General features: G+C 41.8%; 1 protein-coding gene across 1 annotated transcript; it reads right to left on the bottom strand.

The window, feature by feature from the left end:
- Positions 1-30: 30 nt before the first annotated feature.
- LOC127648090 (all-trans-retinol 13,14-reductase-like) lies at positions 31-11,797 on the bottom strand. Its single transcript, XM_052132697.1, has 12 exons — positions 11,489-11,797; positions 11,109-11,291; positions 9,422-9,623; positions 9,037-9,217; positions 8,699-8,818; positions 7,305-7,435; positions 7,080-7,189; positions 6,464-6,630; positions 6,166-6,325; positions 5,835-5,952; positions 943-1,056; positions 31-837 (listed from the first exon to the last, which is right to left on the bottom strand). Exons 5-11 carry the CDS (start codon positions 8,756-8,758, stop codon positions 969-971), a joined length of 834 nt encoding a protein of 277 aa, XP_051988657.1. The 5' UTR covers positions 8,759-8,818; positions 9,037-9,217; positions 9,422-9,623; positions 11,109-11,291; positions 11,489-11,797; the 3' UTR covers positions 31-837; positions 943-968.
- Between the last annotated feature and the right edge of the window lie 3,821 nt (positions 11,798-15,618).

Below are 15,618 nucleotides of genomic sequence, written 5' to 3'. Positions count from 1 at the left end.
AATTGGTTAATTACACTGTTATTACAGGTCATAACAAAGACAATTTAGAACACATACAGTGTGATTTAATTGGTTAATTACACTGTTATTACAGGTCATAACAATGCCAATTTAGAACAAATACAGTGTGATTTAATTGGTTAATTACACTGTTATTACAGGTCATAACAATGACAATTTAGAACAAATACAGTGTGATTTAATTGGTTAATTACACTGTTATTACAGGTTATAACTATGCCTAAACCAAGCTTGTTGATGCAAAAAAATATCAATCTCAGCACATTTAACAACAGACATGCACTGTTGGATCTAGTTTGTGTTCATCTTTAATTCATCAAAGAGGAACAAAAATTTCAAACTAAATTCCCAATAGAGGCTTCTTTCTTTTCTTTCTTTTTTTTTTACACACAACTCACTTGGCTTCAAAAATTCAACTTAGTAGTATCTTCACATTTACTAAGAATATTTGTACCCCAAGTTAGAAAGATAAACAAAAGAACCACCCATATGCTTGATATCAATTAAACTTAATCAAATCAAACAGTTTCATCATTGATCAACCAGTGCTGGACAGTGCTATTTTTATTTTTTTTTTTCATTATAATTTTTTTTTTTTATCAAAATGTTCATTCATATTTCTGTGACAAATAATCTTACAGATCTTGTGGCAGAAAAAATATTGGTGGATGGGAGAAGTCCAGTCTCAATCTGCAAATATGCTCTCTTCACTCATCAATGTTCAGCTTTGTGCTGACACTAGGGTCCTGCCAGGAAAGGGTGGGCCAAAGCTTTGCAGGCCAAGATGCGATGAGTTCGATTAAATGTCAAACATTGCTGCATGGAGGGGGGAAATGTTAGATGTGATTTAAATATACTCTATGTCACAAGGACTGGTCATTAAAATCTCTCTGGAGACCAGTTCCTACAAGTAACACTTACAGACAGTAAGTGATTCTCCTCATGGGCTAGGCTGGGGAGTAGCTGTGTTGTGGACTATTTCCCAGGCAGGACTGAAGCAAACAGGACTTTCTTTGGGCCTGTCCTCCTATAACCCTGTGAAGTGAGAGCACATGAAGGAGTAAAGTTAAAGTACAGATAGTTCCGGTCATTTACTCTGAGTTGACAAAAATCATTCCAAGACACCTGATATTTACAGTAGTATGACAGCACTGGGACATTTCACTGTTTGTTCATTTTGAATAGTTTTAGTTAGTTGATATAGATCGGCTACATGCTGTAACACGCACACACACACACACACAAGATGAGACAGTCACAATGTATGTCAAAACTGCGTTTATTTGCAGGCAAACAAAAGTACAGCACGGAAAATCCAGAGGGAGAATGGTCAGGGTAGCGTAGGGTCAAAAGCCGGGGAATCAAAGATATAAACAAGGGGGCAAATCCAATGAGAGTGGTAGAGGGAAGCGAGGGTCAAAGCCGGGGTAATCAGAATCGAGTAACTAGACGGGACTAGTGGGGAGCAAAAGACAGGGGAACAAGGGGAGCTGGCAAGCTAAGAGGAGGACAAGAGGAGTTCAAAACTAGACGAGACTAGCGGGGGGCAAAGACACGGGAAACTAAATACAATAACCAACAGGAGTGAGACGAATGTGCTGTGGTATTTATAGAGGCGAATGCAGGTGTAAACAATGATGTGGTGATTGAGACGAGTGCAGGTGTATATAATGTTCTGGCGATTGGGAGCGGGCATGTGAGCCCGAGGGGGGAGATAGTGTACGAGCATGTGAGCTCGTAGGAGCAAAAACGAGCGTGCAAGCTCGAGCGAGCAAAACGAGAGTGGAAGCCCGAGGGAGCAAAACGAGCGTGCAAGCTCGAGGGGGCGGAGCGAGGGAGCGGGGTTCGTGACAGTACCCCCTCCTCTAAAACAGACGGCTCCTGATGGCCGCGCTCTGTTGCGAGGAGTGCGACCTCTGGGAAGTGGTGCTGGACGATCCCAACAAACAAAAAACCCTGAACAGACAACCCACAAAACACACAAACAAAACTGAGGGCAGTCCAAGGGGCACAGAGGGAAATGAGACAGTCCATGGGGTCAATGGGCAGTTTCAAGGCAAGGTCAGGGGGAACATAGCGGACAGGCGGGTGGTCGGGAGATCTAGGGGGCATCCAAAGGGCAGAGACTGGGTCAGGGGGTCTGGAAGGCGACTGGAGGACAGGGACTGGGTCCGGGGGTCTGGAAGGTGACCACCGGACAGGAATAGGGTCCGGAGGCCAGGGAAGAGGCCACAGGACAGGGAGGGGGTCAGGAAGTCCGGGCTGAGCCGTGAAAGGCGGTGCCGTCAGAGGCGGCACTGTAGGCGGCTCTGGAGGTGGGGTTCTGGAAGGCTCTGGAGGTGGAGCCTAAGGAGGCTTTAGGGGCGAAGGCCTGAAAGGCTCTGGAGGTGGAGCCAATGACGGTGGCGCCATGGGAGGCTCTAGCGAGGTAGGCCTGGAAGGCTCTGGAGGTGGAGCCAAAGAAGGCTTTAGGGGGGAAGGCCTGGAAGGCTCAGGAGGTGGAGCCAATGACGTTGGCGCCGTGGGAGACTCTAGAGGCGGAGGCCTGGAAGGCTCTGGAGGTGGAGCCAAGGAAGGCTTTAGGGGGGTAGGTCTGGAAGGCTCTGGAGGTGGAGCCAAGGGAGGTGGCATCGTGGGAGGTTTCCGAGGCGACGGCCTGGCAGGCTCGGTAGTCTCGAGGGGTAGAGCCGTAGGAGGCTCGAGAGGCGGAGCCCTAGAAGGCTCTGGAGTCTCTGGGAGCAGAGCCGTGGGAGGCTCGGGAGGTGGAGCCGTAGGAGGCTCTGGAAGGGGAACCGTAGGAGGTCCGAGAGGCGGAGCCGTAGGAGGCTCGAGAGGCGGAGCCATAGAAAGCTCTGGAGTCTTTGGGAGCAGAGCCGTGAGAGGCTCGGGAGGTGGAGCCGTGGGAGGCTCTAGTGGCAGAGTCCTGGAAGGCTCACGAGGCTTGGGAGGCGGAGCCCGAGAGGGCTCGAGAGGCTTGAGGGGGGAGCCAGGAAAGACTCGAGAGACCAAGCCCTGAGAGGCTTGAGAGGGGGAGGAGTCCTGGAAGACTCGAGGGACGGAGCCCTGAGAGGCTCGAGAGGAGGAGGAGCCCTGAGAGACTTGAGAGACGAAGCCGTGAGAGGCTTGAGGGGTGGAGCCATGAAAGACTCGAGGGGAGGAGCCCTGAGAGGCTGGAGGGGAGGAGGAGCCCTGAGAGGCTCGAGGGGAGGAGGAGCCCTGAGAGGCTCGAGAGGGGAAGCCCTGAGAGGCTTGAGAGGAGGAGCCCTGAAAGACTCGAGAGGGGAAGCCCTGAGAGGCTTGAGAGGGGGAGGAGCCCTGAGAGACTCGCGAGACGGAGCCGTGAGAGGCTTGAGGGGTGGAGCCATGAAAGACTCGAGGGACGGAGCCCTGAGAGGCTTGGAAGGAGGGGGAGCCCTGAAAGACTCGAGAGGAGAAGCCCTGGGAGGCTTGAGAGGCGGAGCTCTGGGAGGCTCGAGGGGTAGAGCTCTGGGAGGCTCGAGAAACGGAGCCCTAGGAGGCTCGAGAGGAGGAGCCCTGGGAGGCTCGAGAGGAGGAGCCCTGGGAGGCTTGGGAGGAGGAGCCTTGGGAGGCTCGTGAGGTGGAGGCCGCGAGGGCTCTGAGGGGCGAGCAGAGGCTGGCAGAGCCGTGGAAGACCCTGAGGGCGGAGCAGAGGCTGGCAGAGTCGTGGAACTCTGAGGGCGGAGCAGAGCCCGGCAGAGTCGTGGAAGACTCTGGGGGCGGAGCAGAGCCCGGCAGAGTCGTGGAAGACCCTGGGGGAACCTCTGCGGTCTTGAGCACAAGACGAGACTGGGGAGAAGGGGCCCTCTTCCTTCTCTGACGTCTTCGGCCAACAGGGGATGTGGCCATGGGGACGGTCGAGGCTACAGGCGCTGGCTCTGGGGCGGTCGAGGCTACAGGCGCTGGCTCGCTGACCGTGGCGGACATGGGCGCTGGCTCGTTGGCCGTGGCGGGCATGGGCGCTGGCTCGTTGGCCGTGGCGGACATGGGCGCTGGCTCGTTGGCCGTGGCGGGCATGGGCGCTGGCTCGTTGGCCGTGGCAGGCATGGGCGCTGGCTCGTTTTTTTTACACAAGTGTAACAGTTAAATTTGTCTGTTTGTTTTAGAAGCAAGTTCCAGTAGCTGGTCTACTAAATAAAGTGAAGCTTTCAAGCAGAGTATAGAGTTAACGTAACAAAACATACCATCCTCCATCATGGCTGAGTCCAGGGCACTCTCCCTCCCATTGCTGGTCTGTTTAGATAGCGTCCATTTGGTCGCACCACATTTCCTTGATGGTTCTGTAGTCACGAGTTCTTTTTTTTATTACATTTATCTACACTGTTGGTAGGTCCGGTGGTACCCATGTGCGGACAACAGCTGAGACCCATCCTGAGAGACTCTTTCTCGCTCATTGCTAACGAGTAGACTGTCTGCACCTCGTTTATTGACCACAGTGTGTTTTTTTTACTAACTTTAAAACTAGCGGGTTGATCGGAAATCCAGTGACGCTTGTAGTGACTATTCTCCCTGACCACAGATGCAGATCAGTGGTGCTGGCAGGCTTATATATTAATATACAATATAAATAGGGTCTGAATACTTAGGACCATGTGATATTTCAGTTTTTCTTTTTTAATAAATGTGCAAAAATGTCAACAATTCTGTGTTTTTCTGTCAATATGGGGTGCTGTGTGTACAATAATGAGGAAAAAAAATTAACTTAAATGATTTTAGCAAATGGCTGCAATATAACAAAGAGTGAAAAATTTAAGGGGGTCTGAATATTTTCCGTACCCACTGTATATTGTTTTGTGTGAATGATTGATCAGGATAGTTTTCACATTTTTCAGTAGCAAAAACTCTAGACTACAAGATCCAGTTCTCAAAAGTCTTGCGAACAAGTGTTTAGTATGTGTTATATGGCCTTATTTCAGTGACTTAATTTGTAATTTTTTTTAAACCACGCATAAACATTATTGTGGCAGGGCGGAGGGCGGGCCGGGTTGTGATCATACACACCCGGTCCCTCTCGGATGCTTGATTAGACTGATAAGAGACCGGGTGTGTATGATCACGACCCGGCCCTGCCCTCCACCCTGCCACAATTATTTTCTCAAATATAATTGTGGAAGCTGTAAATTTGGACTGTAAAAAAAAGCTGTAAATTTGGACATGTTTTGAGAACTTTAGATAATTGTTTATTTTAAAGCATATCTTGACTGAACAACTGATCCTAAAGATAGATTTAATGTATTGTTCTTGTGTAGGAAATAATGATGTCTTAACAGCCACACAAACTGTACTGTACAAAAAGAACTACATGGAATATAAATAAACATATTTATTTGGACATAAATTATAATTATTATATACAAAATTTCAGTGTTCTCTGTAAAGCAACTTTAAAACAGCATGTATTATTAAAGCACTAGCTGTACAAATACATTTAATTGATACTGAATTAATGTCCACACTGTTTTCCAAATCATATTTTCCCCTTAAAAGACAAGCACATTCTGCAAAGACACTAAAAAGAAAGTGAATTGCAGGCAGGAAAAACACAGGGCAGAGGAAAATCAGAATAGTTAATTTCAAACGTGATAAAATATCTCACTACTGTACACGTGTCATCTAATAATTATGGTCTTTCAATGTAGAATTTATCAATTTAACATCACAGCATAAAAACAGTAGAAAACATCGTCATACACAGTTCAGGTATTGTTCACTGATATTTCAATGATTATGAAGTAGCACACACACCGGTATTTATGTGTAACTGGTAATTATTGTTTTTTTTGTTGTTGACATACTTGACTTTCTTGGCTAGGGCAAAGGTATCCAGGTGAAGATAACGATTCAGGAGAACTGAACCACACGTCAATGCTCCGGTCAATGCTCCAGCAAAACCACACAAAAACAAATCCTGGCCTGTGAGAAAATTCCAGAATCAAAAAAGCTTGTACAAGGCAGAGAACGATGAAGAACTGTACTCATCATCAATACAAGTTATTCTTATCAGCTAAAACATAATACAAAATATTGTATTATCTACTTGCATATCGTCACATTTGCAAAATATTATACTCATGGATGACGAGATTGCATACATAAATACACACATGCAGACTAAGACACGCTCACCTGTTAGGAAGAGGTTCTTAATGGGTGTCCGAGGTCTGATGGTGGCATTTAGTTCCACGCTAAAGCGAGGAAGTCCATGATCAGCACCGTAGATCTCCCCTTTAGGTGCGCCAATGTAGTGCTGATTTGTGATTGGGGTGCCTGCATCCACAAATTCTATCTACAGAGAGAGAAAGAGAAATGACAAACATGGAAAAAGGTGTTCAATGGAAGGAAAATCTAAAGGAGACAAGATTACAACAGCAGAGTGATGCAATAAAAAGACAGAAAGATGCACCATTTATGTGGAAGTTCTTACCCTGTCCTGTATCTTAGGGAAGATCTGAGTCACCGCCTCAACAACACTATTTATGAACATCTCCTTCAGTTCCTTATAATCTGCACTTCTATTCTTCACTTTGTCATCCTTCCACTCTTCAAACCACGCATAGTTAGCAAAGCTAACTACAGTTAGGGTGGATTTACCTGTAGGGGGAGACAAAATTCAGAGCAACAGAACAGGTATAAGGCTCTCAAATGCCAAATAGCACTCAGATTTAAAAAAAGACTGATTCAAAACATAGAGAGCTGCCTCATGCCTGCATACGCAGCTGCCATCTAAGGCAGCATCCTAAACGACACGGAACCTCATACTGTAAGTGATTTGAAATGCTCTACATGGGCAGCAACTCTGTAGGCCACAAAAAATTATTCCATTCCACAGCCTTTTTGTTTTGAGCACACCTACGATACTCTAAAATGCAGACTCTGGAGGCATGTCACTAGGATTCTGAACAGAGCAATAGACTTCAGCATAAAGGATTGGAAAGGCTGTTATTTGTGTATTGTGGAACTGGTTCTTAAATCCTACTATTGAACCAAAGAGTTTAGTAATGACTCTACATTTCAATTTCCTTCTATTTTTCTCAGTCTACCTGGACTTCTCTCCTGCCAGGTTAGGTCTTTGGCAGAGGGTGAGGCCACAAAAATCACAGGGACATTCTTTGCAGATTCTTCCCTGTTCCCCTTCATGTACCCCTCCACCCTGATGAAACAGACAATGTGGATACAGAATAAGAATAGCTCTACTTGTTGATGTGTACAATGGACAAACATACACAAAACAAACAGAGCAGTTGCATAGATAGGTCTGCACTTACAGGTCATCCAAGTTGTTCTCAAGAAAGATCCAGTAATTATCTGCTTTTAGGCCCAGCTCCTCTTTCGTCCCATCCAGACCAATGAAAATACTGAGACCACCATCTCCGTTCTGCACCATACTCAGCTGTTTCTGGATCGTTGCACAGTTCCACCACAAAAAGATCATACAATACACTCACAATAAGAAACGTTCAAAGAGGTTTCTACTTCACTGATGTCATAGGCCCTGTGTTTAAAACGATTCTTCAGAATCTTCAGTCTTCAAAAATAATGATGTAAATAGCTTTAATTTAATCACTAAATGTCATAAAAAGTCCATAAAAAAAGCTAAATCAATATTCAGTGTGACCACCTTTGCCTTTAAAACAGCACCAATTCTCCTAGGGACACCTGGACAGTTTTTATTGGTTGTTGGCAGATAGGATGTACCAAGATTCTTGGAGAATTTGCCACAGTTCTTCCATCTATTCCATCAATTGCTTCTGTCTCTTCATGTAATCCCAGACTAACTCAATGTTCATTGGGGGGCTCTGTTTAGAATGTTCATCATGACATCTTTTGCAGGGTTCCCTATCCTCCATTTAAATTTTTTCTATTTGCAAAAGTAATGTTTGGGAGTCTAACATTTATTTTTCCTATTGACACACTAAAGCTGAAGATATACATAGCCATTAACCATTTAAGACAAATGCTTTTGTGAAACATTATGTGCCTAAGAATTTTGCAAAGTACTGTATATATATTTGAATGATGTGTCAAATGTTAAAACATTTTTGCTATATAGCAGGGTGTGAATTTCCAAAACATAGGACGGCAGGGAAAGAATCATTTATATTCATGAGGAAATCGATTCCTGATTGGACAACTGATACATTTTTATCAAGAAAGCGATACCTGATTGGTCAAAGTAACTATAATCAAACCCTAAATCAGGTAGAGCATACCCTGCCATCCTACGTTTTGGAAATCTGCAAGCAGGGATGCTCAATCCCACTCCTGACAACTGTTATGAACCTGATTATGACATTAAACCTGAATGTTCCACTACTACACTAGGAGAATGTGCTAAAAGAGCCCGGATCTCAATCCCATTGAGCACGTCTGGGACCTGTTGGATCGGAGGGTGATGGTGATGGCTAGGGCCCCCCCATATTTACACATGTTAAGTTGCTGAAAATAAAAGCCGTTGAATGTGAGAGGATGTTTCTCTTTTTTGATGAGTGGGGGGGGGGGTGTCATCATTTTTATACAATATATAGAAAATCAAATGGAATGGTACAAGAACGTTCTAGTGATCATTTAAGATTAATTTCTAAGTGGAAATTTTACTATTTAAAAACTTTGAATGGCCCATGTTTCAAGAATCCGTGCCCAATGTAAAGCTCTCTCTGACCTGGCATGGCCTGCACATCTTTTGGTAGGAGCTGCTGGTAGGTTTTAAAGATTCCAGCATCTGAAATCACCATGGGTGCGTGTATGTACACCTCCTCCTGCCCCTTCATAACACTCACACCTGCATCAATGCCAACACAACAGTATAGTCATTATATAGATAGAGAACGTCTTGTAGCTTAGAAATGTATAAAAGTAGTCTCATTTATAATCAACAGTAAAATGTATAATTTCCAGTCTAAGAAAATGCTGCAAAAATAAATAGTTGAATGACAACTTGCATATAAAATGCTATATGCTTATAAAAGCGATAGAGGGGCAAGAAGTTTTAAGTACTACCAATAGCCTCTTTAGCGTTGTTGAGGAGTATTCGGTTGACAGGAGCTCTAACAAGCACCGCCCCTCCTGCCTTCTCAATGATGGGGATCATGTGGTAGGCAATCTCACTAGCACCACCTTTTGGGTACCACGCACCATTCAGATAGTGGCTAACAAGCAAACTGTGCATTCAGAAGTTTACCTGTTCAGATACAAAAACAAACATTGGTAAATAAACCAAAATAATTATCAAAAACTGCTGAAAAGCTAAGTACATAAGTCAGAAGCTGTGACCTATGTTTACTGCAAAACAACAATAAATATATTTACAATGTTTTGTTTATCGGTGTGATCACTGATAAAGACCTCAACCACCTAGACAAGCCATGCAGGTGGATTATCTCACCATAGGTTCCAAAGATGTAGCAAAACACGGCTCTTAAGTCCTTATTCTGTGTAAGTTCATTCACCACATCAGTCAGGCTACAGGACGCGTAGCGAAAGAAGATAGAGAGGCGCTTGGCCAGGCCTGTGTACACCAGGAAGTTTGCAAGAGGAACCGGGAGTAGCTTCAACAGGACTATGAACCACACGCCATTCCCTACTTTCTGACAGAAACATTAAGAATCAGGGTTACAGAGTTATATTCACAGTGTTCTACTTTGTGACTTAATGCTTTTAATGGATGATTTGCAAAAGTAAAAAAGGTAACCCTTTTTTAAATGCAAAGACAATCATTATAGCCCCAAAACAACAGAACTTAATGAACATGTGTGGTCTTCAGTATCCCAATTCAACCTTTGGTGCTTAAAAATATCACACTATTCTTGGATGAATGCATCTGCCTGTGGCTATAATTGTGGGGGAAAGGTCACAGCTGACTCAGAATTCCATTAAAAACCTTCTATATCTTTTAAGCACTGAATGGCTAAAACAAGTGTTTCCTGTGCCGCTGTTCAGTTACATAGGAAATTACATTTTACCCGAGTTGTGAACTTGATGGTGGAATTGAATGTGATGAGTTAAAAGAAAAGATTGTAAAGAGCACAAAATAAAATCAAAACCAACATGTCTTTCTATTGCGTTGTGTTTGTTTGTTGCGCATAAAATCATGCAGCATGACCAGTGTAATCCAATTCATGAACAAAGGACTCCTATGAGCCATTTCTTTAAATCAGTGTTTCCCAAACTGGGGTACGTGAGGTGACAATGGGGGTACCCAAATGACATTCTGAGATTCTTTAAATTTCTTCACAGTCTAAAATAACATTCAAACCCAGTTCATGTATTTCTCACTGGCAAAAATTATTTTGTGTATCCTCTAGTGTAGAAACACCAAAATGGTTGTGTCATAAAGGTCAGAAAAATATGCAATGATATAATCCATTATTTTGCAGTAAAAAATGCATTTACTCATGCGTCACACAAGAATCAGCCCAGCCCAGTGCTTGGTGACGTAGCTAAGTGATAGCAAGTAAAATACTTCACTGTTTTTACTAGACTCGCACATGTCAGTCATCCACGATTTTAGTTTATTTTTTTCAGCAGTTTTAAACATAATTTGTATTTAAGGTTAGATGCATATGGAGTTTTTATTCTGATGGTATAAGTTAATAAGCTTTGATGACAGGTGTCAAACATTCAGCAGCACCAAATAATGTCAAGACCCAAGACCACGTGGTCAAAGGGATTTTCCAGTGGCTCCCACTGCAGCTGTCCATTGGTTAACTGGTCAATTGTACAGCGAAAGGGCTTGTGATCCAGTAGTTCCCCAATGTAGTGGATTCCTGATATTCAGATGACCACAAACCACTGAGAAGGCCATTAGGAAATCAATGTGTGCAGTGCTAGGTTTCAGACTAATTAGATTTAGATTACTGAATGATATAAAAATCCTGAACCTAAAAATGTTTATGTTTTTGCTTTGTACTTTTAATATGGAACTTAATGAATTAACTGGACAATCATGTTTTTTAAATATGCCTACACATGCACTGTCACAGCAATTCCTGATTTGGTTCCAAGCAAATGTTTTGTCAGATCATCATCTGGGTACTACATGGCTGATCAAAATGATACAAAGTGGTTCTTACCAACATCAAACTCAAAGGCTTGCTCTGTGAAGGTGTGACAGCATCCTCCAGCCCGGTCATGTTGCTCCAGAACCAGAACTCTTTTACTCACTTTAGCCAACAGAACAGCAATGGCCAGTCCACCAATCCCACTCCCAACCACTATTGCATCCAAGTCCTGGGGGATCTTACTAGCCAAGAAGCCTCAATATGAGAAAAAAAAAAAAAAAGTGAAGTTATACTATTACGATGTTTATTGAAATTCATTGCAAAACAACATGTAATGCAGGAAAAATGAATATGCCAACTGTTATCCATAAACTGCACCCTCCAATTGCAGATATCAATCTATTGCGGGTTGAGGTCATTACCACGTGATGCATGTCATATTCATCACTCACCTTGTTTCAGCAATTTGTTCTTCAGCTTTCGGTCCAGCACGATTGGTTTTGGCGGCTCGCGGGTGTCAATATCAAAAGGGTTTGGTCCAGAATTTCCCAACATAAATTTAACAACAACAGTGAGCCACATGTTGTGCTGTTCAAAAGTGCTGTCAAGTTTAACTTTTGCTACATTGGACATCCACACAGCACTTCGCTCTAGGATATAGACTCCTCCCCCTCCTCGAAAGTAACTGAATAATCACATGAACTGTTTTTGAATGACTGTTTGTTGTGAGAAGGGCGGAGATATCCACAGTATCCCTGAACAACCACTGGGCGGAAAAATTATGATGATGATTCTTCTTCTCTTGTTTGGGCGGTTGGCAAACCAGCTTTTGGTGAATTACCGCCACCAACTGAACTGGAGTGTGGAACACCGATTACGGAAATACGTACATACACAAAAATGTATTTTCTCGAATTTAATCCTGTTGCTTTCATATACCTCAAAACATAATCTGTTATATCTAATTTCCCTTGTTTTTTCGCTAAAATGCATTTAAATGACATGCCTTGGATTCCCTTTGCATGCAATTTTGAGTGTAATTTTGTCTTTGTTGTAGGCTCTGCAATGTAGAATAACATGTTTAACTGTCTCTACTTCATCACAATGACTGCATAACCCATTATGGTTCTTTTTCATTTCATACAAATTTCCATTTAATCCAGTGTGACCTATCCGTATTCTTGTTATTATTTATATTATTCTAAATAAATCTGTGGTTCCTCCTGTAGGCTACCATAATTTTCTTGTATCTTATGTGTCTACCCTTTTTTCTCTCCATCCCAAAGTTTCTGCCTGATATAATTTGCAGCTTTACGAATAAGTGCCTTGGCTTCCGATTTGCTCATGTGAATTATGAGTTTGACATTATTACATTTGAATGAGTTTTTTGCTAGTTTGTCCACAATCTCATTTCCTTCTACTCCTACATGTGCAGGAACCCAGAGGAAACTAAGTGGCGGATTTAGGCATGGGCGACATGTGCATCTCTGCTTTCAATAAAATGCATTAGTCTGTCAGTTATCATTCTTTCCATAAGCTCACATATTTGACCTTAGTGCTGTTGGTCTATAGCTAGTGGCTTCAGAATGGTCTTTACCAGGTTTTTTAATAGGAATGACAACTGAATGCTTCCAGCTAGAAAGTATGCCTGTTATCCACATTTTGTTGTACAATTTTTGTTTTACACGCCTCATCAGACAGGTGTTCAATCCTGCTGTAACATATCTCATCATCCCCTGGGGATGTTTTCTTTGCCCCAGCAACAGCTCTTTTAAGTTCAAATAATGAGAATGGAACATATATAGAGCTTTCATTCATATTACACTTCATTTACACATCAGGATTTTCTCTTCTTACTTTCTCTCTGGATTTCTTTGCTTCTTCTGTCAAATTACTATACTCAACGAACACTTTAGCTAACATTTCAACTTTATCATTGTTGAAATAACAATTTCTTTCACCATTTTTATGTACAGGCATAGTATAGTTTTTCCTGATTCCTCCCATTTTCCTCATTATATTCCAGATGTCAGATATCTGTGTTTCCTAATTATTATTAAAATTCTTCCAGTATTTCTGCTTTGCAGCTCTAATAGTTCTCCTGACTGTTGATTGGGCTTTTATGACTAATTAACAAGACCATAAAAAGCACATGATGATTTAAATAAGATATAATACTGGTTCTTGACCATTTACTATATCTAACCTTGCACCAATAAATCATTAAAACAAATCAATCCTTTTTCAACAGCCATTAAAATCTGTACTAGTAGGCTACTCCCCACAGTATATTATGGGCATTAATATCACCACACCATATTATCTTATGATTATAGGAGCTCCCAATATCTTCAAGTATATCTTTATTACGTCTGTTACATAGATTGTAAAAGTTGACTACTATATTGCCACTATTATCTGCCCAAATTTCTATACCTACTACCTCTAATTCATTGTTGTTTTTAACACTAAATCTCAGACCTTGTTTTAAAAAAGTAGCCACTCCACCTCCATTTCCAGTTCCCCTATTCTTACGTGCATTTACATATACATGCAAAACAAAGTTAAGGTGTGGTTTAAGCCATGTTTGTATGCATATGACATCAAGTTTCTTCTGTAATTCATCAGTACATTTTTTAAACTCTTGACCATTTGCACTGACTTCTCGCATTCCACTGAAGTACCATCATTCCTTTCATATATTTTCCACACTGGACGATTGTGTGCCTGCTGGTCCGGCTCTAAGTGCTTTATTAATCGATTCTATAGTGATATCTTGCACATCCAGATATTTTTCATGAACGTTAGAAACTGATGTGTCCACCACTAGAGATTCTTTATTTACTCTACAATGACTCCTCCTCTTTCTCAGGTATCTTAACAGCATTTAAGATGCCATGACAAGAATGCCGTTCTGTTCTTGACTCTCTCAATGGCCTCAGCATATGAAATCCCCTCTGTTATTTTAATGTTATGTACCTTTACTGTTCTTTTCTTCACAACACATTTCCGCAAGTAGCAATCTCTCCAACAATTAGAGCATTTTAGATTTATTCCCTATCCACATGATCCATACTGATGTTCTCCACCACATTTCCCAGTGTTGCTTACTATTGCACACAGCTGCCACATGACCATATCTTTGACAATAGAAACATCTCATTGGTGGTGGTAATCTCTTACTGGGTAGCTCATAAACCCAACCATAACATAAGCGGCAGCTTTATCTCCTGAAAATGAACCAATACCAACAAATTGTCCTTTTTCAATTAAATTCTCACATATTGCAGTCGTTTAACCTTTGTAACTTTTGCTCCAGTAATGTTGCTCTTAATCACCTAATGTTGCTTCTACACACACCGGACCCACTTTTTCTCTTCCCATTTTACTGCTTTGCCTGCCAATGATTTTAATCGAAGAGCCATGTCATGTTGCTATCACTACAAAAAATATGTACATTTCCATCAAGTAATGTTTTTGCATGATCAATACTTCCCAATTTTGATTTCAGCACTTCTGTCAATTTCAATGGGTTTCTATAACCTTGCAATTCAAATTTTATAACAAACTTATATTCTTCCTTAATTTTTTTGAGCATGCCGATTTAAAAAAATGTTTCGTCATCACTATCCATAGTACATATATTTGCATGAGATTTTCCCAGTAGAGGATTTACCCACCACGCAAACCACGCAATTGGCTATATGCACGGTTACTTCCTGGTTTAGATAAGCCAGCTCGGGCATTTCCGGTCAACTGTCATTCCTGAAAAAAATGTCAAAGATGTTCTATACTCGCTGCCTGCAGGATCTACCTCAAGTCAACATAAATGATGTACACCGCCTGATTCAGTCAAATTCAAAGACTTCATCAAGAAAACATGAAAAGGGATTTAAGCTGTACATATCCAGCTATATCCATGACTACGAAGGTAAGTTAGCAAAAGTACGCTATCATTATTTTGTTCTGTGAGCTAGCTATAGACAGCTAACTTAGCTAACGTTGTCAAACGTAACTGTTAAGTTGACCAACGATAGCTTAACATTAGCATTGGTAAACAGAATATAACCGCTAAGTTGGCAGCATTTAGATATGTAGATCTGTCTCCCGCAACTCTCCTTGACATAACCACGCTTGGCACTAGCATAACATTTTGTCTTGCTATGTGGTCCTTGCTTAATTAATTGCCTCTGTTTCTCAGTTTCTGACAAGAATGAGGCAGGAGAGGTGTCTGTGAGAGTAGAGACAGGTAGGTTGCCAGCATTTGACATTGTACACAATGAGCATGTTTAAAATACTATCTACACTGACTCCATGTAGTTCTGTTATTAAATATTTCAGTAATCTCAGCTACTCTTAATAAAATTATTTACCTGAACCTCAAAACACATAAGCTACAGTATTAATTTGATAATTATTGTTATTTTTTTACAGGTTGTTCTCAAAGACTCTAAACCTGTTGAGCTGTTGGCCTATAAATAATTAATAATAATTGTACCAAACAACTTTTCCAAAGTCTGCTCTATCTCCTCTATTGTGCAGGACATTTTTGCATTCCTTGCATTGTTTGAACATGTTTTAT

The sequence above is a fragment of the Xyrauchen texanus genome, chromosome 8, assembly GCF_025860055.1.
Source record: "Xyrauchen texanus isolate HMW12.3.18 chromosome 8, RBS_HiC_50CHRs, whole genome shotgun sequence".
Taxonomy (NCBI): Eukaryota; Metazoa; Chordata; class Actinopteri; order Cypriniformes; family Catostomidae; genus Xyrauchen; species Xyrauchen texanus.
The sequence above is the reverse complement of the archived record's forward strand: the minus strand, read 5'-3'. Positions and strand labels throughout refer to the sequence as shown.